This window comes from Equus przewalskii, chromosome 16 (assembly GCF_037783145.1).
Source record: "Equus przewalskii isolate Varuska chromosome 16, EquPr2, whole genome shotgun sequence".
NCBI lineage: Eukaryota > Metazoa > Chordata > Mammalia > Perissodactyla > Equidae > Equus > Equus przewalskii.
Window position 1 is genome coordinate 21,978,466 of NC_091846.1, and position 26,784 is coordinate 22,005,249.

At 36.2% G+C, this 26,784-nt stretch overlaps 1 protein-coding gene across 5 annotated transcripts in view; it reads right to left on the minus strand.

Moving 5' to 3' along the window:
• FNDC3A (fibronectin type III domain containing 3A) overlaps positions 1-26,784 on the minus strand; it is a 201,198-nt gene that overhangs the window by 43,984 nt on the left and 130,430 nt on the right. For 4 of the 5 annotated variants that reach the window (XM_070578164.1, XM_070578162.1, XM_070578165.1 and 1 more), the window contains 4 exons: positions 20,827-20,903; positions 11,153-11,390; positions 5,852-6,121; positions 4,730-4,788 (listed from right to left, as the gene is read on the minus strand). In XM_070578164.1, the coding sequence (XP_070434265.1) occupies positions 4,730-4,788; positions 5,852-6,121; positions 11,153-11,390; positions 20,827-20,903 (644 nt within the window). Of the gene's footprint in view, positions 1-4,729; positions 4,789-5,851; positions 6,122-11,152; positions 11,391-20,826; positions 20,904-24,843; positions 25,012-26,784 lie in introns of those variants that run through there. The other variant, XM_008536377.2, reaches the window with a different exon arrangement.

The following is a 26,784-nucleotide window of genomic DNA, read 5'->3' on the forward strand; positions in this document are numbered from 1 at the left end:
GGAGCAACGGAGAAGAAAAAATAGTATGGGAAAGAAGATTAAGAATTTGATTTTCTGGATGAAGTTCCAGTTGCTGGCAAAACATACAAACTTGAGTATTCTTTAGGATGCCTCAGGAGATGTGGTTCTAGAGAAAGAGATGAATGAATATTGAGGGTTGAAAATACAGATTTGGAAATCATCTGAAATATGTCTTCTATGTCTATGAAATATGTATGCTACTTTAGAAGTAAAATTTGCTTTTATATCCATCTCACTTGATTCTTACAATTACCCTCTAAAGTAGGCAAAACAGATACAACTATCTTCACTTTTATAGAAGAAACATATTCAGAAAGGTTAAGTGACTTGTTTGAGGTCCCTGAATTAGTGACTAGGACCTGAATAATTCAGTTCTTTTCCCACTATACAATGCTTCCATCCTGAATCCACTTCTAGGCAGTAGCTGAAAATAGATATGACTATGTAAAAATACGTATGAGTATTGACAAAGACTAAATGGTGGTAGGCAAAATGCAAATAGAACTGGTTGGATTATGTAGGATATTTTAATTTTTGAGGCAGATTGTGGTGTTTGTCAGGTTGTGATCAAAACCACTCTTGAAGAAAAGCTGTCTGTCAGGTTAAATGCAGTCTACCTAGGAAGGTATTGAAAGGACAATTCTTGATCCTTGTCTGGATATGGGGATTAGGAAGTGGGAGAATTACTCAGAAGATAACTCAAAGGTTGAGCCTAGGGAAACCTGGAGTCAAATATTGGTTCCAGTGACCATAAAAAGGGAAAGGAAAGGGATAATAATTCTGAAAGTAAAAAGGTAGTGAGTAAAAGCTAAGACACATCTAATTTTAAGCATTATTAAAACAAAGATGTCAGTAGATTTTGACAGAAAGGAGACTAGGAACAATTTCAAAGAGGCCCAATGATAAGACAAAGACTTCTAGCACAGTTAATTATTTCCAGCATACGAGGAGGTACAATACCATTCTACTCCATTTCATGGAAGAAGAAACAGAGTTGGAAAGGCTGAGTGACTTGTCCCAGGTCACTCAACCCGAGTCTGCAGCTGAGGCTGAGACTAGCACCATGTTCTCCCCCACACACTGCACTTGAGTCACACGAGTGAGCTTTTCTTCTTCTTTTTTGGTTCCTCACATGTGCCACATCAGTGCTTTTCAAATGCTGGTTTCTCTGTTTGCAAAACTGTCCCTACACTTCCCCCCATGGACAGTGCCCAACCATTACCCTCTTCTTTACGTTTCAGTTCAATCATCCTCCCTTAGGGAAATTTCTTTGACATCTCTGTCAAGGTCTAGTTTTCGTACTATTATATATTCTAATAGCACTAGATCTCTTTGTTCTGGCACTTCAAAGATACAATTTTATGTTTATTACATGATGCTTACTCTACTAACCCAGGTTCTGAGGGCAGGGGCCATGCCTGCCCTCTGTTTGCCATTCTATCTCTACTTTCTGGCACAGCATCTGGCATTTTGTAAATGGTCAAATGTTTATGGAATGATTAAGTGAACGAATACATTTAATTTGGTGCTCTAAATGAACAAGAGCATGCAAAAGCAGCCACACATGCAAAAACAAGCAAAAACCCTGACCTGTATACTTCACAGCTCACAAGTAATTTAATAAAAGAGGCATAGTTACTCAAATTGTTAAAAACAAACTAAAACAAACCATCAGCATTACTTTATGTTTTATGACACAGGGCTTATTATTTTACTAAATTACATCTTCCTCATAGTATTGGGCAAGAAATTCTGAAAAGAATTGTTTCATGCTTTACTTTAGGTGACTGAGAAATTATACTTTTTTTTTTTTTTTGCTGAGGAAGGTTAGCCCTGAGCTAACATCTGTGCCCATCTTCCTCTACTTTATATATGGATTGCTGCCACAGTTTGGCTGATGAGTGGTGTAGGTCTGCAGGATATGAACCTGTGAACCTGGGTAGCCAAAGTGGAGTGCGCCAACCTTAACCACTATGCCACGGGGCCAGCTGCCCAAAATTATACTTTTAATATTATATACTACAACAAGTAAATGCTGCTAGTATTAGCTATTACGTCATTCAAATATTAATTCTATTAAGGCAACCACCAAAGTCCTTTTCTAGTAAATCTAGTGATATACATTTGCATATACACAGATCTTTGAAGGTGACTGACTGAATTTCAATCCAGCTTTAATACTACTTATTAAATCTACTCTTGCTTCAGTTTCCTCATCTTTAAAACAGGGAAAAGAGTACACAACAGGTGGTGTAGGAATTAAAGAAAATAACGCATATATGGATTCAAAGCACTTTCAACAGAGTTCGACATTAATAAACTTGTTAGCTATTATTAGAAAATAATTCTGTATATGTTTACATTAATTTACATACATACGCTCAATTCTTAAGAGAAAGCAAAGTAGAATGAAAGAAAACTAGAGCATTCAAATGTATTATTTAGGATTGTCAGAAAAAGCAGGACCACAGTAGCATATTCAAAGAGCCATTGGCTTACCCGAACTTCCTAAAAAAGGGTAAAAGGAAAAGGTAAGCCTTTGTGGAGAAGGTGTTAAGAGTAACAACTTTTTAAATCTGTTTTCATACAAAAAATAGAGCAAAGCATTTTTCAGGTAATTTAGCACAAAATATTTCACCATGGATTTTTTTGGGGGGAAGAGGTAGAGCTTTTTGTTTTGTAAACCAAGAAACACTGTTATCAGTGTTTAATAAATGGCCTTATCCTGGCTGAAAAAGCCCTACTGTCTACTTCTGCTATCACATTGCGTACTACTCTCTCCTCCATTTCACTACACTCTAGTGATAATGGTTCTTCCCATCTGGCAAACTTGCATGCTTATTCCTGCTCTTCCTCTCCCATTCCTTCCAACTTTTGTACCTTTTCTAACTCTTCAGAGGCTCAGAGAAAGTTTTCCTGATTGGTCTGTTTAACGCAACCCCTCTCTCCTCAGTAACTCATTCATTACATCACCCTATTTCTCTAACAGCACTTTTTACTATCACATCTGATTTTGTTTATATATTTGTTATTTATTTCGTGGCATATAGTAAGGGCTCAATACATATTTTGATTGGTTATCAGGATGTGAATAAATACTCTGATTGACTGAACAAATAACTAAGTAGCTCCTAAAAGAATAATGTAATGACACAGAAAGATTGCTAAGTCATAGCACAGTAAGTGAAAAATGCTTGTCACAGAACAACAGGGTAGAGTATAATTCCTTTTTCATAAAAAGACAAAGGTAAAAACTTATATTTTGATGAATGGACACATACAAATGAACCAAAATAGGACTAGAAAGAAACTCAAACTGTTAGGCATGATTAAATTGGAGGAGTGGGTAAAGGAGATTTATTTCTAGTCTCTATATATTTATGTGTTACTTACATTTTACCCTAAGAGTTCACATAGTAAAAATAAAACATTTGGGATTCAATCTTAATCACTGGCACTTCTGTTAGCTTACTTTTAAAATGGAGTGAATTATAGCTCTTAAAAAACCAGAGAAAGAAAAAGACTAATCTGAATAACTCCTGTGATACGTTTCCTTCTAGTCTTCTCCTAACTTTTTCTAGTCTTTTCTTTATAAGGTTGTAATCACAGTGTCCAAATAATTTGATCTCCAGCATTTTCCCTACAAAAGGATCTTTGCATGTTCTTGCAGTCTTGAAAACCATATTTTAAATGGCTATATCATTCTGTTCAGTAAAAATAGCCCAATTCATCTATGCATTCCTTTGTTTTATTTTTGTTAGTATTAATGCTGACAACATTTTTGTTTGTGTAGCTTTTTATTGAGAAATGGGACCTCACAGTTTCAGAGAAATTTAATTTATATTCCTTCTGAATGCTAGTAAAGAATTCTTTGGGGTCTTAATGGGTTTAAAAAATTCAATTTGTATGAGCACTTTACTTAATATTAATTTTTGTCATATCTGATGTGAATGTTTTCCTATCAGGATGGTAACCTTTGTTTAGGCTATTTTAAAAATATGCAGACAATTTTAGGTAGCCAGTTCTGCTGCCAAATCTGTTCCTGATTTTCTGACTTCTTCTACTACATCTACACTTACAAAGGGTTGGGGAAGATTAACTTTCTTCTGTAGTTTAACATTTTTTTAATCTGAAGTCAATAGGATATATTGTATTGGAAATCATACAAATAGGTTTTTAAAAAACTGATAATCAGGGGCTGGCCTGGTGGTGCAGTGGTTAAGTTTGTGCTCTCCGCTTTGGTGGCCTGGGGTTCATGGGTGTGGATCCTGGGCGCAGACCTACACAATTCTCATCAAGCCATGCCGTGGCAGCGTTCCACATACAAAATAGAGCAACAATTTTCTTCAAGCAAAAAGAGGAAGACTGGCAACAGATGTTAGCTCAGTGCCAATCTTCCTCACCAAAAAAAAAAAAAAAAAAAAAAAGTTGATCATCAGTTGTACCCACATTATTTATTAGATCTTTGCCTGTCCCAATGATTTTCAATGTCATTTAGCATACATTAAATCCCTGTTTAAAAAATGAATTTTTCACTGAACATTGTTTCACAGATGAATGTATCTCTCCCCCATGTCAGATCTGTAGTGATCCATTATTGACCTCACATTCCTTATATATTAAGTTTTAAGAAAGGTCTGAATAAAAATATACCAAATCCTATGAATATACTAAACATAAATGTCAAGAAAATACATGTGATACTTACCACTGGTTTGATAATGTTGGAAAGAAGTGCTTCAAAAGCTTTAGTTTCTTCATCTTTCTCTTAAAAAAAAAAAATTGAATATTAAAAAAACGAATTTAAATGCAATCATTTCTCTCCCTCCACAATACGCCTTCTGAAACTAGGTTGGTATTTGAGATTCTGTTTCAGTTTCTATTTCCATTTTAACTATGATTACTAAATACAATTCCACTATATATATCTGAACCAGTCACTAAGTTTTTCTTATAGAAAGTATATTTTTATTCATAGTTATAAAAAATACTCTCTGGAAAGTTCTCTTTTCCAATCTCATACCTCACAATGACAAGTTAACTGAGTGTTGTTTCATGACACGCCTTAATTGTGGTTTCCAAAATAGGAATATAATTGACTTGACCATAACTTATAGCCACCTCCACTGATATATCTGAAACTTCAGCTTAACTATTCTGAAACATCAAGTGCTGAAAAATAATGATCAGGAGGTCTCAAGAATATGGGAGAACATTTTTGTAGCTGTTAATATACAAGCCACTAAAGCATTAAAATTTGCTGGTGGGGAATGAAAATTTTAAAAAGCAATAAAGGAAGTGGTGCTCCGACTTCATATGGTAGAAGTGACAGGTTAGGAGAAGGATCCAAGGAAAACATGGGGATTTTAAGAGAAAAGAACTTTTGAAGAAAAGAATGGAGAGTACTCTATCCTTACTATAGAGTATATAGATAAACTGGTGAATGACATAACTAGTGCTATCAGAGACTTACATACAAAGAAGTTGGCAGAAACAGATTTTCATAAAAACCAGCATAGCCTTATCAAAGGCCCAGAAAGAGAAGAAAAGGAATCTGGATGAACTTTATCTGAGTTTTCCTATCAGACAGAAATTTTTCTTGGTTAGTAAAATTTATGATATAAATCAAATTACTAATTGAGCTTTCCCAATCTGTAAAAAGAAGTATCCTAGTAACACTTAGGTTCTAAATTTTTTCCCTCACATTTAGGAAGTATTAGGCTATTAATCTATTGTTTATCTGGAGCATGATGAAATGACTGATACACTTTTAGTAGGTTAAATAATGATGAAAAGTACAAGTAAGAATAGTCGAGTATTTAATAGTTACCTTCTAGCTCTGTATCAATTTGTGCACCTCCTTTCCCTCTCCCTGACTTGCTCTTCACTGATCCTGTGTTTATACCACCAGCATTCTGCCCTTTTGTAAGTCCATTATGCTCATTTATGGGAGAAGGGCATTTCTGGGGCGATGATGGGGGACTGCTCATTTTATCTTTCTGTGTTCCTTGGCGATCCTTTAATTTTTTCTGCAAACGTTCATAGGTTTTACTAGATCTTTCATCTCTAAAGTTGGACCTTCCATGTGTAGAGTGAGCATCTAGGAAGAAATAAAAAATAAAAAACATTTGAAAAAGATCATTTTCTCCAAATACATTTATGGCATGAGAAAAGAATAGGAAATACATTTATCAATTTTGCAAAACAAAGCTATTTCTGTGTCTCCACCAACTGACAAGTAAGCTTTGTCACTTCATTATAATTATATATATCTCAAATAAATTTACAGAGACATTTCTTTCCTTCATCTTTCCCCAATTAACTATTAATCTCCACAGAAACAGCCTGGTGGTGTGCTATGATCATCATAGGTGGGGAGTAAGGCCTGAACTGAGCTGTGTATAGTTCTTTTTCTCTCATTCTTCTGTAGCTGTTACTTTTGGCATTTCTTTCAGTTTCAACATATAAAATAGGTAAAAAGAAAACTACCACCTGCCTAAATTCCCTTATGACTCAAAAAAACAAATCACCACTAAAAACTAAAGTTTTCGCAGTTAGCCAAAAAAAGGGAAAAGGAATAGGATTGTTTACTAATAACAGAACCTAGGTACAAAGTATTATATCTTTGGATATTCTAAACTCAAGGTTGTGATTCAGAAGAATATATTCATTCTAATAAAAGCCACACAGCAATATAATAAAAATCAACACATTCAATAAATATTGTTAAATCAATTGTCTGCAGATTTTATTTTTATTTTAAATTTAAAATCTGTAATGAGAAAAATTTTTAAAAGAAAAGTCTCAAAAATTTCAGCAAAGTTTTATCAGTACTTTAAGAAAATCAGTATAATATTCTTGAAATGAGTATGTACAATAAGATTAGAAATAAAAACAGAAATTTTGGATATCTACATGTAAAAGAGTGAGTTTGCATACCTTCCTCAGACCATATACAAAAATTAACTCAAAATGAGTCAAAGACCTAAACGTAGGGACTGGAACTATAAAACTCAGAAAAGGAAACAAGTGTAAATCTGCATGATCTGGATTAGATGAGTTTCTTAGATGTGACACCAAAAGCACAAAGAAAAAATAAATTGGACTGTATGAAAATTTTTCTTTTCTGCATCAAAGGATATCCTATCAAGAAAGTAAAAAGATAGGGGAGAAAATATCTGCAAATCATATATTGATAAGGGACTTGTATCCAGAATATATAAAAACTCTCACAATTCAAAAGTAAAAAGATAAAAATAGCCCAATTAAAAAATGTGTGAAAGATCTGAATAGACATCTCTCCAAAGAAGATATACAAATGGCCAATAAGCAAATAAAAAGATGCTCGGGGCCGGCCCAGTGGCGCAGCGGTTAAGTTCGCATGTTCCGCTTCTCAGCGGCCCGGGGTTTGCTGGTTCAGATCCTGGGTGTGGACATGGTACCACTTGGCACGCCATGCTGTGGTAGGCGTCCCACATACAAAGTAGAGGAAAATGAGCACGGATGTTAGCTCAGGGTCAGGCTTCCTCAGCAAAAAAAGAGGAGGACTGGCAGTAGTTAGCTTAGGGCTAATCTTCCTCAAAAAAAAAGAAAAAGAAAAAAAGATGCTCAACATTAGTAGTTATTAGGGACAAGAAATCAAAACAATAATGAGATAAAACTTCACACTCACCAGGATGGCTAGAATCAAGACAGATAATAACAAATATTGGCAAGAATATGGAGAAACTAGAACCCTCATACACTGCTGGTGGGAATGTAAAATAATGCAGTTACTACGGCAAACAGTTATAAGTTCCTCAAAAAGTTAAATATAGAATTACCTTATGACCTAGCAATTCTACTCTTGGGTATATATCCAGAAGTGAAACATATGTCTACACAAAAACTTGTACACAAATTTCAAGCATCATTATTCTTAATAAACAAAAAGTGGAAACAACCAAAATGGCCACCAATTAATGAATAAACAAAATTATATCCACATAATTTAATATTTTTCAGCCATAAAAAGGAATGAAGATACTGATCATGCTACAACCTTGAAATAAGCCTTGAAAATAATATGCTAAATGAAAAAAGTTAGAGACAAAAGACCACATATTGTATGAACATCTACATTGAATATACATTTATATGAAACGTCTAGAATAGGCAAATCCATAGAAACAGAAAGTAGATTAGGAGATGAGGGAATTGGGATTGACTGTTAATAGGCACAAAGTTTCTTTCTGGGATGATAGAAATGTTCTGGAATTAGTGATAGTGAATATAATATCTAGTGATTATACTCACAACCCAAAATATACTAAAAAATTATACACTTTAAAATGGTGAATTTTGTTATGTGAATTATATCTCATTAAAAAAGAAAAAAACCATAGGAACTGTAGTTAGTTCATGCTTTTTAAACAGTTATCCAAACATTTTTATATTTGATTTATTACTCAATATAAATAAAATAATAAAGCAACCATGGGGGAAAAATAAAGAATTTGTTATAGTAGAAAGAGTAGGAACTTTATTATCAAATAGATCCAAGTTACTTTCAGAAATTACTTAACATTTCTTAGCCTCAGTTTCTTCATCTGTATTTTGCAGGATTTTCTTAAGGATTAAGTGAGATAATACATGTATAAGCATAGTGTCCAGCAAAGTTCAGGCTTAATAATGGTAGTTGTTGACAGTGAAAAGTTGGATTAGATCCCATTTTGGGAATCCATACAAAATGTGCAAGGAAAAGGGGTCAGGGAGGAAACTAATGGTTACAAAACTATCGTCAGTTTTTAGGATCCAGTGGTAGATTCCTTGGCTTATAACCTCAAATACATGACTCTTGTCTTCCATCAATGAGTAGCTAGTCTTTAGACTTGTACCCTTTGTAGATTTGTAGGCTTCACTTTCCTTGACATCACTGTAAATTACAGCTATGTATTCTAATGCATATCCCCTCTGAATAACAATGGGTTTTAATAATGCAAAACAGAAGTAACTGTAATATCCAGTTTTCTCTTATAATCTTCTCAAATACATTCCTAAAAACTAAATCATGAGGGCTGGCCCTGTGGCCTACTGGTTAAGTTCAGCGTGCTCTAGTTCAGCGGCCCAGGTTCAGTTCCCAGGTGCAGTACCTACACCACTTGTTGGTGGCCATGCTGTGACAGGGACCCACATACAAAATAGAGAGAGACTGGCATAGGTGTTAGCTCAGGGCAAATCTTCCTCAGCAAAAAAACAAAACAAAACAAAACACAACTAAGTCATAGTTAGCAGTAAAAAAAAAAAAAATAGAAGGAAGAGATTGACTTGTAGTATAAACTCTTGCTACTCAAAAGTGTGATCACTGGACCACTGCATGAGGCTCACCTGGAGTTTGCTAGAAATGCAGAAACCCAAACTCCACCCAGACCTATGGAATCAATATGCATTACTTGGGCAATAGAAATAAGTCTGAAAATATGTATGATATATGACATAATATATATAATACATCTACTTCTTACAGGCTGTGCTGCATAATTTAAATTTTGTATTTAGAGTTCTTTCTTCTATAAATTTACTAAGTATAAATGACAGGTACTGCTTAGCACAAGGGAAACAGTGATGCATAAAACATTCAGTTCTTAGAGGTTTTACAGTCAAATAAAAAAGATATACAAATAAACCCCCAAAAATCAAATTGTGTTAAGTTCTGTGAAAGAAATCAAAAGGTTTTAGTGCAAGAGACTGATACGGTAAGGTCACTGATGTTCTCTCTGAAAGCTGAAATCTAAAGGGAAAAAAAAGGAGCCTGCTACGGAAAAGGGTGAAGAGCATTTCTGGTAGAGAGAACACCATGTGCAGAGGCATTGAGGCAAGAAAGAACTTTGAGGTTTTGAAAAACTAAAGAGGGGATGGGGTGGGAATAAGTGGGACAAGGCAGTCAGAAGCTATAGGGAAGGGCCTTGTCTGGGGCAGTGGTTTGCAACCAGGGCCAATTTTGGCCCCTAGGGGTCACGTGGCAACGTCTGGAGATATTTTTAGTTGCGACAGCTGAGTGAGGATGAGGGAGAGGGTTGGAGTTGTGTGCTACTGGTATCTAGTGAGTAGAGGGCAGAGATTGTGCTAAACATCCTATAATGCATAGTTCTGTCCTCCACAACAAAGACTTATCCACCCCCAAACATCAAGAGTACTGAGGAAAGGTTTAGGATTTTATTCTAAACGCAACAAGAAGTCACTGAAATATTTTAAAAATAATAGGAGAATGGCCTGATTTATATTTTAAAATGATTACCCTGGCTGAGCCTGGATGGCTGGAGACAAGAATGACAGCAGAAAATCAACTGGAAGGCTGCTTTTGCGGTTGTCCTGACGAGAGCTGATGGTGGACTAGATTTGAGTAGCAGTGGAGAAAAAGAAGACAAATTTGGGAAACTTCTGAAAATAAAACATATCAATTGATGTGGAGATTGTAGGAGGAAGAATCAAATTTGACCACCTGGTTTTCACTTGAGCAAACTGAGTGGACAGCGGTACCATCTATCAAGATGAAGATGACAGAGAAAATCAAGTTCTGTAATTTAGATTTATGTTTTAGAAATGCTATAACTGAAATTCATGAGGCATTTAAGTGGCGTTATCAAGAATGCAGTTAGAAATATAAGTCTGGGGCTCAGAGGAGAAGTTTTGGCTGGAGATACAAATTTGAGAGCTGTTAGTATATACACAGTATTTTAAACACATAGGAAAGAATAAGATTACTATTTTTTCAATCCCTTTCAGAACCTAGCAACTCTGGTTAGTGGCATCATAGCGTTCAGGATTTAACAATGGCATGATTATTCCTGGCTGAAAACTTTCCTCAGAGCCTAGATGGTTGGACAGAGGAGAAGATCTCTTGTTTGAACATGTCCCCACTAAATACTGCTGCAGGATATCAGTTACTTCCCTTCTTTTATTTTTCTCTTTACTCACCTGCCTTGATGGGAGATCATGAGGAGGAAACATTTAACATGGTGCTTGAGTAATAACAAATGATTGTGATAATTGTTACCGTTTTATTGTTTCTTTTATGTAATATGATCAGAACAATATGATCCAAGCAAAGAACAGCCAACTCCATAAAACGAAATATTTTTAGACGTCTTACCTACATCTCCATATACTTGTGAAGACTGATACTGGGGCATATATTGTGTTGTCATGTCTCCAGCTGCAGTTACTGGTGAGTACATATGGCGCGGTGGAGGGGGCATCAAGGTTGGGACAGGAATGAAACCCGGGAGAGGAGGATGTGGAGAACGGTGTATGACTGTGTGACCACCAGGATGAAACTCTGGTGCCTGAGGAACCACAACAACTCTTCGAACACCATTGTCTTCAATAACCTACAAAATGAACATCAGTTAAAAGTTTCTTCCATGGGATGTAAACAATATTTTCGAAATATGTTAGAGTAAGAATTTTTACACCACTAGAAGTTAATTAAGAAATTTTACAGAATCAACATGAAAAAATTTTATTAAATACATTAAGTATATACGAATTAACATTGAACAACAAGAAGTAGTTTTCTTTTTTTGTGGTGAGGAAGATTGGCCCTGAGCTAACATCTGTTGCCAATCTTCCTTTTTCTTTCCTCCCCAAAGCCCCAGAACATAGTTGCATATCCTAGTTGTAAGTCCTTCCAGTTCTTCTATGTGGGATGCCACCACAACACAGCTTGATGAGCAGTGTGTAGGTCCACACCTAGGATCCAAACTGGTGAACTCCAGGCCACCAAAGCAGAGTGCACAAACTTAACCACTATGCCACTGGGCTGGCCCCTTGAAGAAGTAGTTTTTGTTACACAGTGCAATATAAATCTTAAAATACTGATGAGACTAGCTAAATAATAATAATAATATAAACAATAAGCTATGATATTAGGAATTTATTCCATGTGCTACATGCATTTAGTGATGTAGTAAAAATGAAGGGAGACTCAAGGGAATTTTTGGTGGACATAATAGAGCCAGGAATTGATTTTCTTTTCCAAATTATGTGTGCGGAGGTAGGGAAACAAGTTGTGAAATAGAAATTGGGGAAAAAACTGGAGCCAGACTCCTAAGATCAATCATATATTGAATGTAGGTACAAAACTACCACCACCAGGGCAGTTTTAACAGTTGAAGATTATTTCAAGAGAGAGAAACATCTAACAACATATTAACTCCCAGTTAAGAAAAATATCTCTGTCTTTGAGTCTTAGAAATTATTTTTTTGTGAGGAAGATTGTGCCTGAGCTAACATCTGTGCCAATCTTCCTCTATTTTATATGTGGGATGCCACCACAGCATGGCTTGATGAGCTGTGTGTAGGTCTGTGCATGGGATCTGAACCTGGGAACCCTGAGCTGCCAAAGTAGAGTTGGTAAACTTAACTATTACGCCACTGGGCCAGCCCCAGAAATTACATATTTTTTAAGAGGGGTTACACTGTGGGAAAGGATTTTTAAAATGACAGATTTATTCCCTTTGAACCTCATTGGAGCTGCAAGGACATACAGGAAAGCCTAAAAGGATATAAAATTTCACCCCAAAATTAGAAACTCTCTACTAAAATAGGGCCCTTCCCCTTTTAGACTTAAATGATTACTATCAGGGTACAATAAATGGCTAACAATACTTTCCCTAAGGAAATAGAAAACGATTAAAACGTGAATTGTTAACCAAAAGGCAAATACTGATATTTTCAGGAAGGACAAGTTTTGCTATGCTTAAGAATAACAAGCTTTGTATATGAACATATACAAACTTGGTAGGTATATTAGAAAACACATTTATTTGGGTACAGATAAGCCTAACTCACAAATAATTACTGCTTTAGAAAGAATAGAGTTGCTACTAAACAGCTTATTAAACTATCTTTATCTGCTGTTGGGAGTGTGAGGTGACTTGTCTGTAATATAGGACTAGAAGACCAAATGAATTCACTATTTTTTGGGGTTTTTTTTGTGAGGAAGATTGTCCCTGAGCTAACATCTGTGCCAATCTTCCTCTATTTTGTATGTGGGATGCCACCACAGCACCGCTTAAAGAGTGGTGCATGGGTCTGCACCTGGGATCTGAACCTGTGAACCCTGGGCCGCTAAAGTGGAGCACATGAACTTAACCACTATGCCACCAGGCCAGCCCCGAATTCACTGTTTTTTATATTCTAGCTCAAGAACTACAATTCCTTGCTTCCAGCGAAATGGATGTCTCATATCCCACCTTTCTTCCTATTTTACTCGGTTCTGAATTCAAGCCTCAGACAAGTGCATATGATTAGAGGAAACAAAATCATATCAGCAACTACAGCCAAAAAGAATCTGGAAACTGTTTATAGCTTTTCAGCCTCTAACCTATAGACAGCGACATTAGAAAGAATTTAAGAATGGATTTTGAGTGAGCCAAACCACAGTGTACATCACAATATACAACTCACTTTTATCAGCTCTCCGACTCACAAATCTTAAACGATCCTCCATTTTTGATAGGATTATAGTCCACACTCTTTGACCTGGCATTCAATCTGGTTCCAACCTACTTTCCTAGCTGTATCTTTCTACTATATCAAATTCTGAACCCTTAACTCCAGTCAGGCTACTATACTAAAAAACCTATCTTCATACTGAATTTCTGCATCTCGTACTTTTGTTTATGCCATCTCTCTTCTTCACTTTGCTTCCCCTTTATAATCATGTGAATCCTATCTATCCTTCTAAATCTAGCTTTATGTTCTCCACTCATTTAAAAAAAATTTGTTTCTGACTAAAACAAAGACATTGGTAATTTAGGAGAGAAAAAAATTAGACTGTGTGGGAGCACACATACTAATGGATAGATAAACACAACAACAAAAGTAAATTATTTAGCATGTTGCAAAGTGACAACTACTATGGAAAAAAAAAAAAGAGCAAGTAAAGGGGATTAAAACTATAGTGGGAGGGGGACAGCTTGCAATATAAAATAGAGTGATCAGGATAGGCTTTATTGACAAAATGAAATTTGAGCAGAGACTTGAAGGAAATGAAAGAATTAGCCATGCACAAATATGGAAGAATGTTCTGGGCAAAGGAACAGTTAGAACAAAGCCCCTAAGGTAGAAGTGGCTAGAAGGAAGCCAGAGGGACTGATGAGTAAAAAGGAGGAGGAACAATAGAAGCAGATGAGGTCAAAGAGATAAACAGGTGGACAGGTCAGGTAGGGCCATATAAGCTATTACGGACTTGGACTTCAGCATTTTACTCTCAGTGAAATGGGGAACCGTCACAGAGTTTTGGGCAGAAGAGTGATAAGCCAGTGGTTCCCAGTCAGGGGTGATTTTGTCCCCATGAGGACATTTGGCAGTATCTGGAGACATTTTTGGTTGTCACAACTTGGGGTGGGAGGGTACAACTGGCATGTAGTGGGGTATAGGTCAGAGATGCTACTAATTACCTTACAACACAGGCAAGAAATCCTGATATAACCTTATGTTTAATAGGATTACTCTGGCTGCTGAGTTGAGAATAGATTGTAGGGCAAGGGCAAAAACCGGGAACTCGGTTCAGGAAGCTATTGTAGTAATCCAGGCAAGTAATGGTGGTGGCTTGGACCAGGGAGGTAGCAGTGGAGGTGCTAAGAAGTGGTCCATATTCTGCATATATTTAAAGGCAGAACAACAAGATTAGCTGATAATTCCACCAGAGAAGCAAGAGAAAGAAGTTATGGAAGGATGGTGTTCCATCAACTGTGATGGGAAAGGCTGTAGGATACAACAAGTTATTTTGGGGGAAAAGATTTGGAGTTTTAGGTTTTGGACATATGAGTTTGGTCAGTCTATCAGACATCTAAGTGGAAATGTCAAGTAGGCAGTTAGATATACTCATCTGCAGTTCTGGAAAGATTGAGAAAGGACAACCGAGTAAGGTAGGAAGAAAACCAAGAGTGTGTGGAGTCTGAGAGTTTAGTGAAGTGTATCAAAGAGGAAGGGTTAACTTTGTCAAATGCTGCTGACTGGGTAAGTAAGACGAAGACTGAGAACTGACCACTGGACTTAGCAATGTGGAAGTCATTGTGACCTTCATGAGAGCAGTTTTGGTGTAATCATAGGGGCAAAGTCTGACTGGAGGGCGTTAAAGGAAAAAATGGGGAGGAGAATTAGAGCTAATAGCACAATTTTGGGAAGTTTTCCTGCAGAGGAGAATATGGAAATAGGGTAGTGGCTGGTAGTAGTGGAGTCAAGAACTTCTTTTTATTTGTTCTTGTTTTTAGTGAGAGCAATTACAACATGTCAATATGCTAATGAGAATGATCCATCAGAGTAAAAAATTGATGATGTCGAAGAGAGAGAAGAAAAATGTTAGAGAATATCCTTGAGCAGGCTAAAGGGGATGGGATTCAGGACTCCAGTGGGGGCACTGGGTCTAGACAGGGGCAGGAAAGTTTGTCTTTGTTATGGATGAAAAAGATGAGTTGAAAAAGAAGAGATGACAAGGCAGAGCATACAATTCCAGATGCTGGTCGAGGTGTGGGGCTAGGAGTCTGTGGAAGGTTTCCTTATACTGCTGTCCACTCACTCTTTCCTGGGCACCATGATCTCAGTGATCTCTCCCTCTTATTATTTCTATGGCATTTATTCTGTATCACTTGTTTGGTATTTATAACACTAGTATTTGTTAATGTTTCAAATGCATATGTCTTACTCTATAACTTAACTGTAAATTCCTCAAGGGACGTGTGTTAACTATTTAATCCTCATAACAATGCTAGAAATAGGTACTACTATTATCTCCATTTTCAGATGGGGAAACTCAGGCATAGAGATGTTAAATAACTTGCTAAAGTCATACAGGTAGTAAATGGAGGAGCTAGTATTTAACTCAGGCAATGTGGGTTCAATTCCATGTTCTTATCCACTTTGTGGGCATAGAATCCATAGGTACCTGTCTTATAGTTTCTTTTTTTATTTTACAACACAAATGTAATCTCACTCACTGGTTAAAAAAGAAATGGCCAAATTACTTATAAAAACTACTTTTCTGCTGAAAAAGAACATTTAAAATACAGAGATAAGCTGGGGGGAACAGAGAATGGGTAGTTATTCTTTACTAGGTACAGCATTTCAGTTTTGCAAGATGAAGGGAGTTCTGTGGGTGGATGGTAGTGCAACGGTGAAGGTACTTAATGCCACTGAACTGTACATTTAAAGTGGTTATGATGGTAAATATTTTGTTATGTGTATTTTATCACAAATTTAAAAAAAAAGCTAAGATGCAGATGGGAAAAAGAAAAAAAAAAAAGCAGCAAAGAGCCAGACCAGGACCAAGAGAGTACAGACAACTCCATCACTTCAAGTAACCATCTAAGTAGCCAATATCTTTAAGGCGAGGGCAGAGACCTCCAAACTATCTGTGCTAAGTGCAGCTGCTGAGAAATGGCCAACCATGCAGACATCGATTTTTACACCAAGAGGGTACATCAGTGGTGATGATTAAGATAAAATCAACAAGTTGTGAAAAGGAAAAAAGATAAAATATAACCTAAATTAGTTTATGTTAATAAAAATTAAAACAAAGATAAGACAACAAAATATAACTAAATAGAGCTATCAGCACATTCTGACCACCTAACCACATATGCCATGCAATTCCTAATTAGGCGAAGCTCTGGTTTCTTTCCTTTATTGAACACAGACCTAATTGAGAGGGGCTTCAGGAAAGGAGGCTTACTATCTGACATTTTATAGTCATGCACTGCATAACAATGTTTCGGTTGAGGCCAGACAGCATTTACAATGGTGGTCCCATAAGGTTAGTACCATATGGTCTAGGTGTATAGTAGGCTATACCAGCTACGTTTGTGTAAGCACACTCTGTGATGTTGGCTCAATGATCAAATTGCCTAATGATGTATTTCTCAGAATGCGTTCCTCTTGTTAAGTGACACATGACTATATCGTGTGTCTTCTCCACCAGAATATATCTTCCATGATAAAAATCTGTTCTGTTTTATCATTTTCTTCCCAATACCTGGAACAGTACAGCTAGCATACGGCAGATGATCAAAAAAAGTATTTACTGAATGAATGATATGACCAGAAAAAAAAACGTATTCTGTTAGGTCTACTAGAATGCCACATTTCTTTCCCCCTCTTAACACCACCAAGTAATCTGAGTTCTGTGACTTCCTCAATTCCTACAATCCTTGCTTCCCCTCTACTTTTACCAAACTACTTCTATGGCCTCACCCTGAACCCAGAGCTACTCCAGCTTTAAGCTACTAAACAATAATATAGGTATTTTTGATCATTCGTTCAACAGATATTTCATATATCTAACTATACATAAGTGACTACAACCTTTCTCTCTAGCTCTTATTATAATTCTTCATCCTTATCTAAACACCTAAGTTCTTTTATCTTCCAATATCTTACACTGCTGCACATCTTTTTTGGCTATTCTCCCCAGAAGAGACAGAGAAGATTGAAATCAGACTGGTTTGTAGCATCTTTGAAAAATTTACTGACCTCATTGTTGCGTGCTGACATAAAGGCAAAGTGAAATACCAAGTGCAGCTCAAAGGAGTAATCAGAAACTTTCCCTGAAGCTGATATAGGCCCTTTCCCCACATTATGAAATCTACAATCCCCTTCCTGTTAGGTACCCTCTCATCACCATAACAACCTGCATGCCATAAAAACAGGTGAGCCATTACAAGAAAGGCAGAAGGAGAGAACTTTTGATGTTGCCTTTCAGGAGTCCCATTCTGGTAGTCTATAACTTTTTCTTGAAAAATCATTAACTTCATCACTAAAATATCAAGTATACTCTGTGCTGCAATGCTCTTAGGGACTAGAAGTATTATTTGCTAGTAAATTAAGTTCTTTCTACTCCTGTTACCATTTGCTTTCTGTGTCATCATTTGCTTTGTGTTTGAATTTTGTAGTTTTTGTTTGTTTGTTTCCCCATTTGATATCTTAGTTCAGTGGGCACATATCTCTGCCTCTATGCAGTACGTCAACCTCTCATAAACTTCCCTTTCTTACTTGTTAAACTGCAATAATAAAGCTCATTATTAAGGTTATGTATAAAATTATCTTTGTAATTTTATAATTAGAAAAAAGGCTAAAAGGAACTATTCTATACCCTTGCACTACATAACGACATTTTGGTCAATGATGACCCCATTAACAACAGTGATCTGGTAAGATTAGTACCATAAAGCTGATGTGTGTAGTTGGCTATACCATCTAGGTTTGTGTAAGTACACTCCATGATATTTGTACAACAATGAAGTCACCCAACAATGCATTTCTCAGAATGTATCCTCATCGTCAACTGACGCATAACTGTAGAGGAAGATTATTTTATTGGCTTTTGGCCTAAAGATACAGAACCTCAACTTGGATCATTATTTGATTTACAAATATATGTCGAGTCCCTCCTATATGACAGGCACTGTTCTCAGCATTAAGGAAATAAAGATAAGTAAGTCCTATATGATCTGGTCCCATTACCCCCCTGACCGCATTACTACTATTCTGCCTTGAGGACTCATCCAGCCAGTGGCCTCCATGCCATTCCCAGGCACGCTCTCATCTTAGGTCACTTGCTCTGGCTGTTTCTGTTTCCAGAATCCTCTTTCCTCAAATAAATACAGGGCTAACTCCCACTTTTCCAATAAGGCCTATTCTGACTACCCTATTTAAAATGTAACCAGTTCTATGTAACCAGTCCTATTTTCCTTTTGTCCCCATGTCACTCACCACCTAACATATTATATAATTCATCCATTTATTATGCTTATTATTTGCTTCTCTCCACAAGAATGCAAACACAGAAGGACAGAGGTCTTTGCTTCTTTTATTCATGGATATATCCCAAACACCTAGAAGAGGGCCTGACATAACATGAGCACTCAATACGTTATTTGTAGAACACTGTTAAATACAGGAACTATAACAATTCATAATCTTCACAGGAAAGAATTTATTAACAGTGTGATAAATTCATTAAAAGAGGGATATACATAATGTGCCATGATAACCCAAAAGGAGAGGCACCTGGAAAGGTTCAAGGAAAGCTACTTCTAGAAGGTCACGTTGAGTGAAATAAGGTTAGGAATTTGTCATAAAAATCAAGATAAAAGGTACTGTTAGCTGAGAGAACAGAAGGATACCCTATAATTACATCAAAATAATTTGTCTTAATCATCTTTATGACACTAGCCCCCAATACAGAGTCTGGTACATGGTGCCATTCAATAGATATTTGCTGAAGTGAACTATGGTAGAGAGAAAAGATTAGGTACGGTCTTTACGTAAGTGGAGAAAGGTCTGAGAAAGAGTAATCAGAGAAGCTGAAAGAATCTGGACAGCATTATGTCAAGGAAATCTGATGTAAATCCTATCAGTGGTGTCAAATGTTTAGAGGTCAAAGAGGATCAGGCTGGGTGGCCAGCCCAGTGGTGCAGTGGTTAAGTTTGCACGTTCGCCTTCGGCAGCCCGGGGTTTGCTGGTTTGGATCCTGGGTGCGGACATGACATGGCTTGGCAAGCCATGCTGTGGTAGGCGTCCCACATATAAAGTAGAGATAAAAAGTACAGGAAGATGGGCACAGATGTGAGCTCAGAGCCAGTCTTCCTCAGAAAAAATAGGAGGATTGGCAGCAGATGTTAGCTGAGGGCTAATCTTCCTCAAAGAAAAAAAAAAAAAGGATCAGGCTGGAAAAAAGCCCTTTGGGTTTGGTACATACGAGGGAGCAGATTTAGAAGGGTAATACGGGCAGAATGCAGACTACAATAAATTAAGGAGTCAGTATGTTAAATAAAAGTAGAGAGTGAACAGATTATTCTTCTGAGAAGATTACAAAATATTCTCAAATATGTTATCATCTCATCTTACAGTGAGGACACTGAGACTCAAGGAAGTTGATTTGTCCAAGTCCATGCAACCAGCAAGGGTTTGAAATAAGATGTGGAATAGCTTTTCTGACTAATTCTCATACTACTTCCATCCTCCTCACCAGCATGGTCTTCTTTTGCTGTCATTCATACAGTGGTGGGCTTCATAGAATGGACAGTGAATCCACCATGAGATCCCACCAATATTCTGGCATAATCAGGGAGGAAATAAGAGAGTGCACGAAGAAAATTTCAAGTGCAAATTCAGTGCTGGGAAAAGCAACTGGATATTTCCAAAAAGGGTTTGAGGCAATGAGTGCAGATGACATAGAATCGCAGTAGCAGAAGATACAGAACACCTGCAGATCTTACAGTTTAATTCCGTTTGCCTGTGCAAAGAATAAAATTTATTCTTTAAGTCAGAGTTTCCCAACTAGTATGCAGGAAAGGGTTCCGAGTGTGTGGTGATATTGATTCCCTTAGCCCTTAAGGTTGCAGGTCTACAGATCTAAATTCTCTTCTATTTAACACAATGTGTCATATAACTGTCATGGGAATCTGTGAGCCATTGTATGAACAAGTTTGGAAGCACTGTCCTGGGTTACTTCTAAGCGAATGATTACTTTAAAAAAATGTTAGTGTAGGGACCTTTAAACCTTAAGATATTATTTATATTACTCACATATTCAGTGAGATAAAACTCTAGAATTAATTCTCTATTATAATTCAATATTCAAAGACAAGGCCAAATGATGAGTGCTGTCAATTTAATTTTTCCTCCTTTCCAAATATACTAAATGTACTAAAATACTTGAAATAGATTTACCAAAGATATACTATACTGGGTAAGCTTCAGCACTTAAATGGTATTTTTTATCTGAATTAACATAAAATGAAAAATAACATAAAAACATACCTGTGGGGCATATCCAGGAGGCATGTAAATAGGAGGCACAGAACCATTTGGGGACATCATTGGAACCTGAGCAGGACCTGAATGAGTCACAGAAATGATGTATTAATCCAAGATTACTTAGCAAGCTAAAGTTGAAAACAACTTGAATTATACTTTGAATACTTCATCTAAACACTCAAACTAATAGTGACTATATTACTATAAAAAGAAATTCAGATAATTCACCTGTTATAAGATATAAACACTTATCTCGTAGAATGCACTGATTACTCTTTACCTGCAGCTGTGTTTCTCAAACTTCCCTGGTGATCATAATAGTCACCTGGGGAGCTTTTTAAAACACACAGATTTCCAGGCTCTCCCACTGATTCTTATTTAATGTGCTTACAACGGAGTTTCGAATCAGTATATTTACTTTACAAGTATTCCAGGTGATACTTATGATTGTGCAAGTTTAGAAACACTGACTTAGAGAAAATCAAACTAAAGTCTGCATATAAAATCAATGAAAGATACAAAAGGCAAAATTTTGAAAAGCAATAGGAAAAATTAAGAAAAAGTCAAGAGAAAAAAGCAGTAAAAGACTAGTTAGAAATTTGGAACTTGCTTTTGTTAGGGTTAAAAGCCTCTTGTCTAATACGTGAATCATGTCTGTGGGGACTTGAGAGCAAAGTTAGAGAAATGCAATACGTGTATTTAGCTAAAGAAAAATTCTTTTGTTTCTTACACTGAAAAGTTCCTAGAAAAGAAAAGGAAATTCAGCTTGTCTTATTCTACATTTCCTTTCATTTTTATAGTGTTATCCTTTCCAAACAACTTTTATAAATATTATCTGCTTACCTTCTCTATTAACCTTTCTGGGATAAAATAGGCACTACTTTTGGAAGGTGTGTTCTATTCTTTCTAGGGAACTAAAATCTTCCTTGCTTTATGTAATTTTTTAAAAAAGTATCTCACCTTCAGATACTTGTTCCTCGTAACTTAAGGCCGAATTGCCCCTCACCCACTAGTTTTTAATAACTTGGGATGAAACCTTCTCACAGAGCCTAATAAAGGTACCCAAGAGTCTATGAAGAATATAATGAGGGAAGAGTTCCTTTCATACGCAGAATTTCAACCTGAAGATACCTATAGTGGATCTCAGTTATAACAGAAAAGAGGAAGAGCTTAGTCACAGGGCAGAAGAGAAAAGAAACAAATTTCACTAGTAACTTTATACATACTTCAGAAGAACAGAATAAAGAGCATGAAGGTTACAGCAAATCACAGCCACTCTCCTCTTTCTACGGAAGGGGGAGGGGTGAGGACTCAACAACAAAGTGGTCGTGGGGTAAGGGGAAGGGAGGTGAGAAAGGCAGGCAAGGAAAGAGAAAACGTAGGAAAAAGGGGAGTGCAGGAGGAAAAAAATACTAAAGAGTGGTAAGGAAAAGGGGGAGTGAGGAGAGGGAGATCACGGAGGGAGCGGGGAGGACAAGGCAAGAGGGGAAAGAGGAGAGGTAACAGGAGAAAAGGGGAGGGTAAGGAAGAAGACAGGAGGGGAGAAGAGGGCTGGAAGGGAGGGAGAGAAGGGGAGAGAGATGAAAAAAAGGGGTGGAGAAGGGGAGGAAGAGAGGAAAGAAAGAAAAGGTAGGGAGGGGAAGGGAGAGAACAAGGAAAAGGCTCAACTGGTTAAAAGGAAGTAAAGGAGTGTATGCGTATGTGGGACAGACTACCAAATTAAGCTATATAATGACCATATAAAAAGAACTTTTCAACAAAATACCTCCTCATCTAAAACAAGCCCAGCAAATACATGAAGTTGTTTAGAATATTATCTTAAAATAGCTAATTATATATAGTAATACTAATTTATTATGTGCTGGGCCTTTTATATATTTTTTATCCTCATAATTATTCTATTAGGTAAATATCATTATTATTACTCCCATTTCCAGATGTGGAAAATTGAGGCAGAGAGGTTAAGCTGGCCCAACTGGTAGAACAAGGATTCAAAACCAGGCAGTTTCATTTCTAAGGCTATATCTCTACTACATATTTAGTAAACACTAAAGTACTATGTATTATTGGCAACTGATGTAATTTGAGGCTTAAGAACTATGCTCTGATGTTTCCAAGGAAAATCAAGGCCTTCATTATTTTTATATCCTTGAAAGAAAGGAAGAATAAAATGTTCCTAAATTTAAGCCACCATTACCTATTTGCCAAACAAAACTTGTATGGTGCTTTATACTTCTAGACTAGAAAGGCTTCACTCAAAACACACCTTTTAACTCCTTATGCTGCACTCAAGAGAAGATGAGAACAGTTTAAAACTAATCCTTGTTCATTTCTATTAGCTAATTTATATAAAACTATAGCAAACTACTTTTCTGAATCCTGAGAGCTGGCTTACATCTTCGTAACATGTGAAATTTAGCTGGGAACCAGAAAGAGAATTCATTGAAAATCCTATTTCTAATCTCAGTAAAGAGAATTAACATTTATTGAGCTTCTATTACACGTGGCAGGGACTGTGGTTCTCTTCACATGCTGTCCAATTTAATCCTTCTATCAAGTCATCAGAATAGGTGTTTGTTTTTGTTTTTATTTTTTAGCTAGCAGAGTAAAAAACAAGTGATTGTTGATTATGTGTAAAATTGTAAAACAACTTTGGGTTGCCCTTCTTTCACTAAAAATATGAATACATAAATACTATGTAGTTAAAATTCAAACCCTATTATACCTTGAGAGCTGCTAAAATAGTTTATAATTTAGTAGTACAAAATTCTACTTTATCCTTTAATTATATTTAAGTGTGATACTGAAAATAGAACACAACAAACTCAACCTAAAATAAACCTGCAGTAAATACATTACTAGTTGCAGTCCAGGAATAATGATTAACTCATCTCCCTATGAAGTAATCATTTCACCCTAGCATGGAGATTTTCTTATCCTAAGGCAGAAATGGTATACAGTTATATATTTTTTTTAAAAAGACAATCATGGATACCATATTTAATATCTAAAATACTGGTGTGAAGTAACATTCAACACTGAACACATAAAACTCCCATTGTATAAACATAGTAAAATACAAGTGTTGATGTTTATAACTACAATACAGCACCATTTCTGTTGCTATTCCTGTCTACAGTAGCAAAGCCCTTTATAAAGCCTTCCATACTTAATGATACAAGTGTTCCATTACTTTCTTGTGTCAACAATACTTTTTAATTTACAAATACTAAAAAATTAACCACAAAACGTGATTAAATGCAGTAAGCAGATTTTGTCCCAATGAAGACGTTAAATGTGTTACAGACTCTATCAGTAAATGCACATATGGCACAAACATATCTGAACTGGAGATGTACCTGGCAACTCCTTAATAATCTACATGATTTAAGCAAAATCTACCCCAAATCATAGAGCTACTGATTTTTTAAGAACATATTTCCTATTCCAAAATCTTGCAGAAGAGGAAACAATTCTATTCACCAACTGTCTTAGGAATTTGAGAAGCCCCTCACCTCACTTCCTTAAAATGTGCCATCAATGACTTAAAAAAGACATTTCATCTAATAAGTTAAATTATTCTTTATCTTTTCTTCATTACTATACATTCACGTTTAAGAGTTTTTTTTTTTAAATGAAGCTACTAATTTTAAACGAAGCTACTAATTTTAAATTCTTAAAATGCAACGGGCTGCTGACGTGCTACACATTCTCTTTATAAGTAAGCTTTCACAATGGCTTCCAAATAATCTAATACCAATTTTCAGATTTTAGTTGTAATATGAAAAACCTAGTAAAACAAATGCATTGCAAAGGAATATTCTGTGGAATATAAAATCAGCCCAACTCTACACACAATCTTATCTTTTTATAACTACATGGTAACAATTTAAAATATTTTTATAGCAATAGATTTGGCATCTATTGAAAAAACACACACAGCATGACTTCAAATTAATACAATGCTTTCTATGTTTTAAAATAAAAGCAGAATGTTCAAAAAGAGTCAGCAAATCTTACCACTCATTTTGTTTTTACAGTAGCAGCAGAGAACAAGAAAATCCAACAAGGAAACAGCGTAGTACACGTTAACAGCTTTAATTGGAGAACGGCTTTCGCGTTTTTTTTTTTTTGCAAAGCTGCGAGAGGAAAAGATCCTTTGACCGAGTCACGTGATAACTATCACATGACCTGCACTGACCCGCGGAAAAGGAAGGGGAAAAAAAGGGAACGTTCCAGCTGGCAGCATTTCGGGTATAGTAAATGATTAAAGGATTTCTACTGCCGCTGCCTTGAATTTGACGATGTTTCATACTTCCTTATGAACCGCTCAAAAGCTCGCCGTAATATACGTACAGAAATACATATTCGATGTAAAACTATTCTCTGTTTTCACTTTTCTCCGATAACATCACAGGCACTGTCTTCTCATTCAAATTTTATTATCCAGCACGCTGCTTAGAAAGTTTAGGATACATATAACATTTATTAATTTAGAAGATTCGTCCTGAAATGTCCTTGTGTAACTTGATCCACCCTCCGTATTTAATCCTTAAGGAACGCCCACAGTACTTGATCAATGTGTTCCTCAAATGTGGAATTTATGTTTCAGGCTGGCATTTGCCTCTCAAGCTTATAAAGGCTACCCTTTTTTTTTTTGTTTGTTTCACTTTCTTTTTTTCCTGTTTGTTTTTTTTAAAGATTTAACTGTGACATAAATACGGATAGGTGGTGGGTGGCATTCTTACTCATATCTATGAAATCTGAAAAGACAGGTTTAGGGTCAGAGCACTCTACTCAAGCACACATGGAGACCAGGAAAGAGACCAAATGTGTTCAGTTAACAAGAGAAGACTGTAAGAACTTTCGGAGGTCTTTTCATTACTTTATGGTGCTATGTAAGTTAACGAAATTTATTAATACCTAACGCAAACATACAGGTAAGAATAATGATTGTGATTTGTAATAAATTGCACAATGGAAAGAAAATGGATTTTGGTATCAAAAGATATAAGTTTTAATAACAGCTTCAATATTTATTACCAAGGCAATTTATGGCTCCTCTTTGAGTCTGTTTCCTTCCGTAAAAAGGTTAAAATAATCAACTTCATAGCATTGTTGTGAGAATCAAATTAGATAAATTTACAGTACTGAGTACACTGGTTGGCACCACTCTATAAATGATAGTTATTATTATAAGTAAATGTATGATCACCATGCGTTTTCAAAAATAATAATTATATAGTGCAAAGTATGTGCCAGGCACCATTCGGAGTGTGTTACATGTGTTAATTCACTTAATCCTCACAATAACTGAAGTAGGCATCATTTATACGTAAGGAAACTGAAGCAGAATGCAGTTAAGTAACTTGCCAAGGGCACACAATGAGGCAAAGCCAGGATTATCTAAGGATAAGGGTATATTTAAAAAAAAATATGTAAACCATGTTTGAAAAGGCTCAGTCACCCAAAAAGGTGGAAAAGAACTGGTAAGAGATAACCTGGAGCAATAGGTTTCAATAAATACATTCCAGACACCCAAGAGGAGATAAGACACTAAAGGACCATTCTCACACGTGGGAGAAGGGTAATTATTAACTTCTAAGTTCTTACTAAAAGGCCAGGCTTCCCTGAAGAACAAGACTTAAGAGCAGAGAGTCTCCTGGTCTCAACAGAATCTGCTGGTAAATGTTGGACTCAACCTCTCAGTAAATCCAACCATGCTTCTGATCTTCAGTTCCTAAACAAAAAGCAAGCCCCTGCAGCCCACTTCCTCATTTTGGCTCACGTTCTCGCACAGCTGTGTTTCCATTTCTTGATTCTTTCTTTAATTGATTATCTCTTTCTCAATTCTTTCCATTGTACTCATTAGAACCTTTTCCTCTATTATAAAGAAATTTCCTTATATCCCTCAACCTTTTCACAGAACACTGGTTCATGTGCTTCCTCTAAATGAAACCT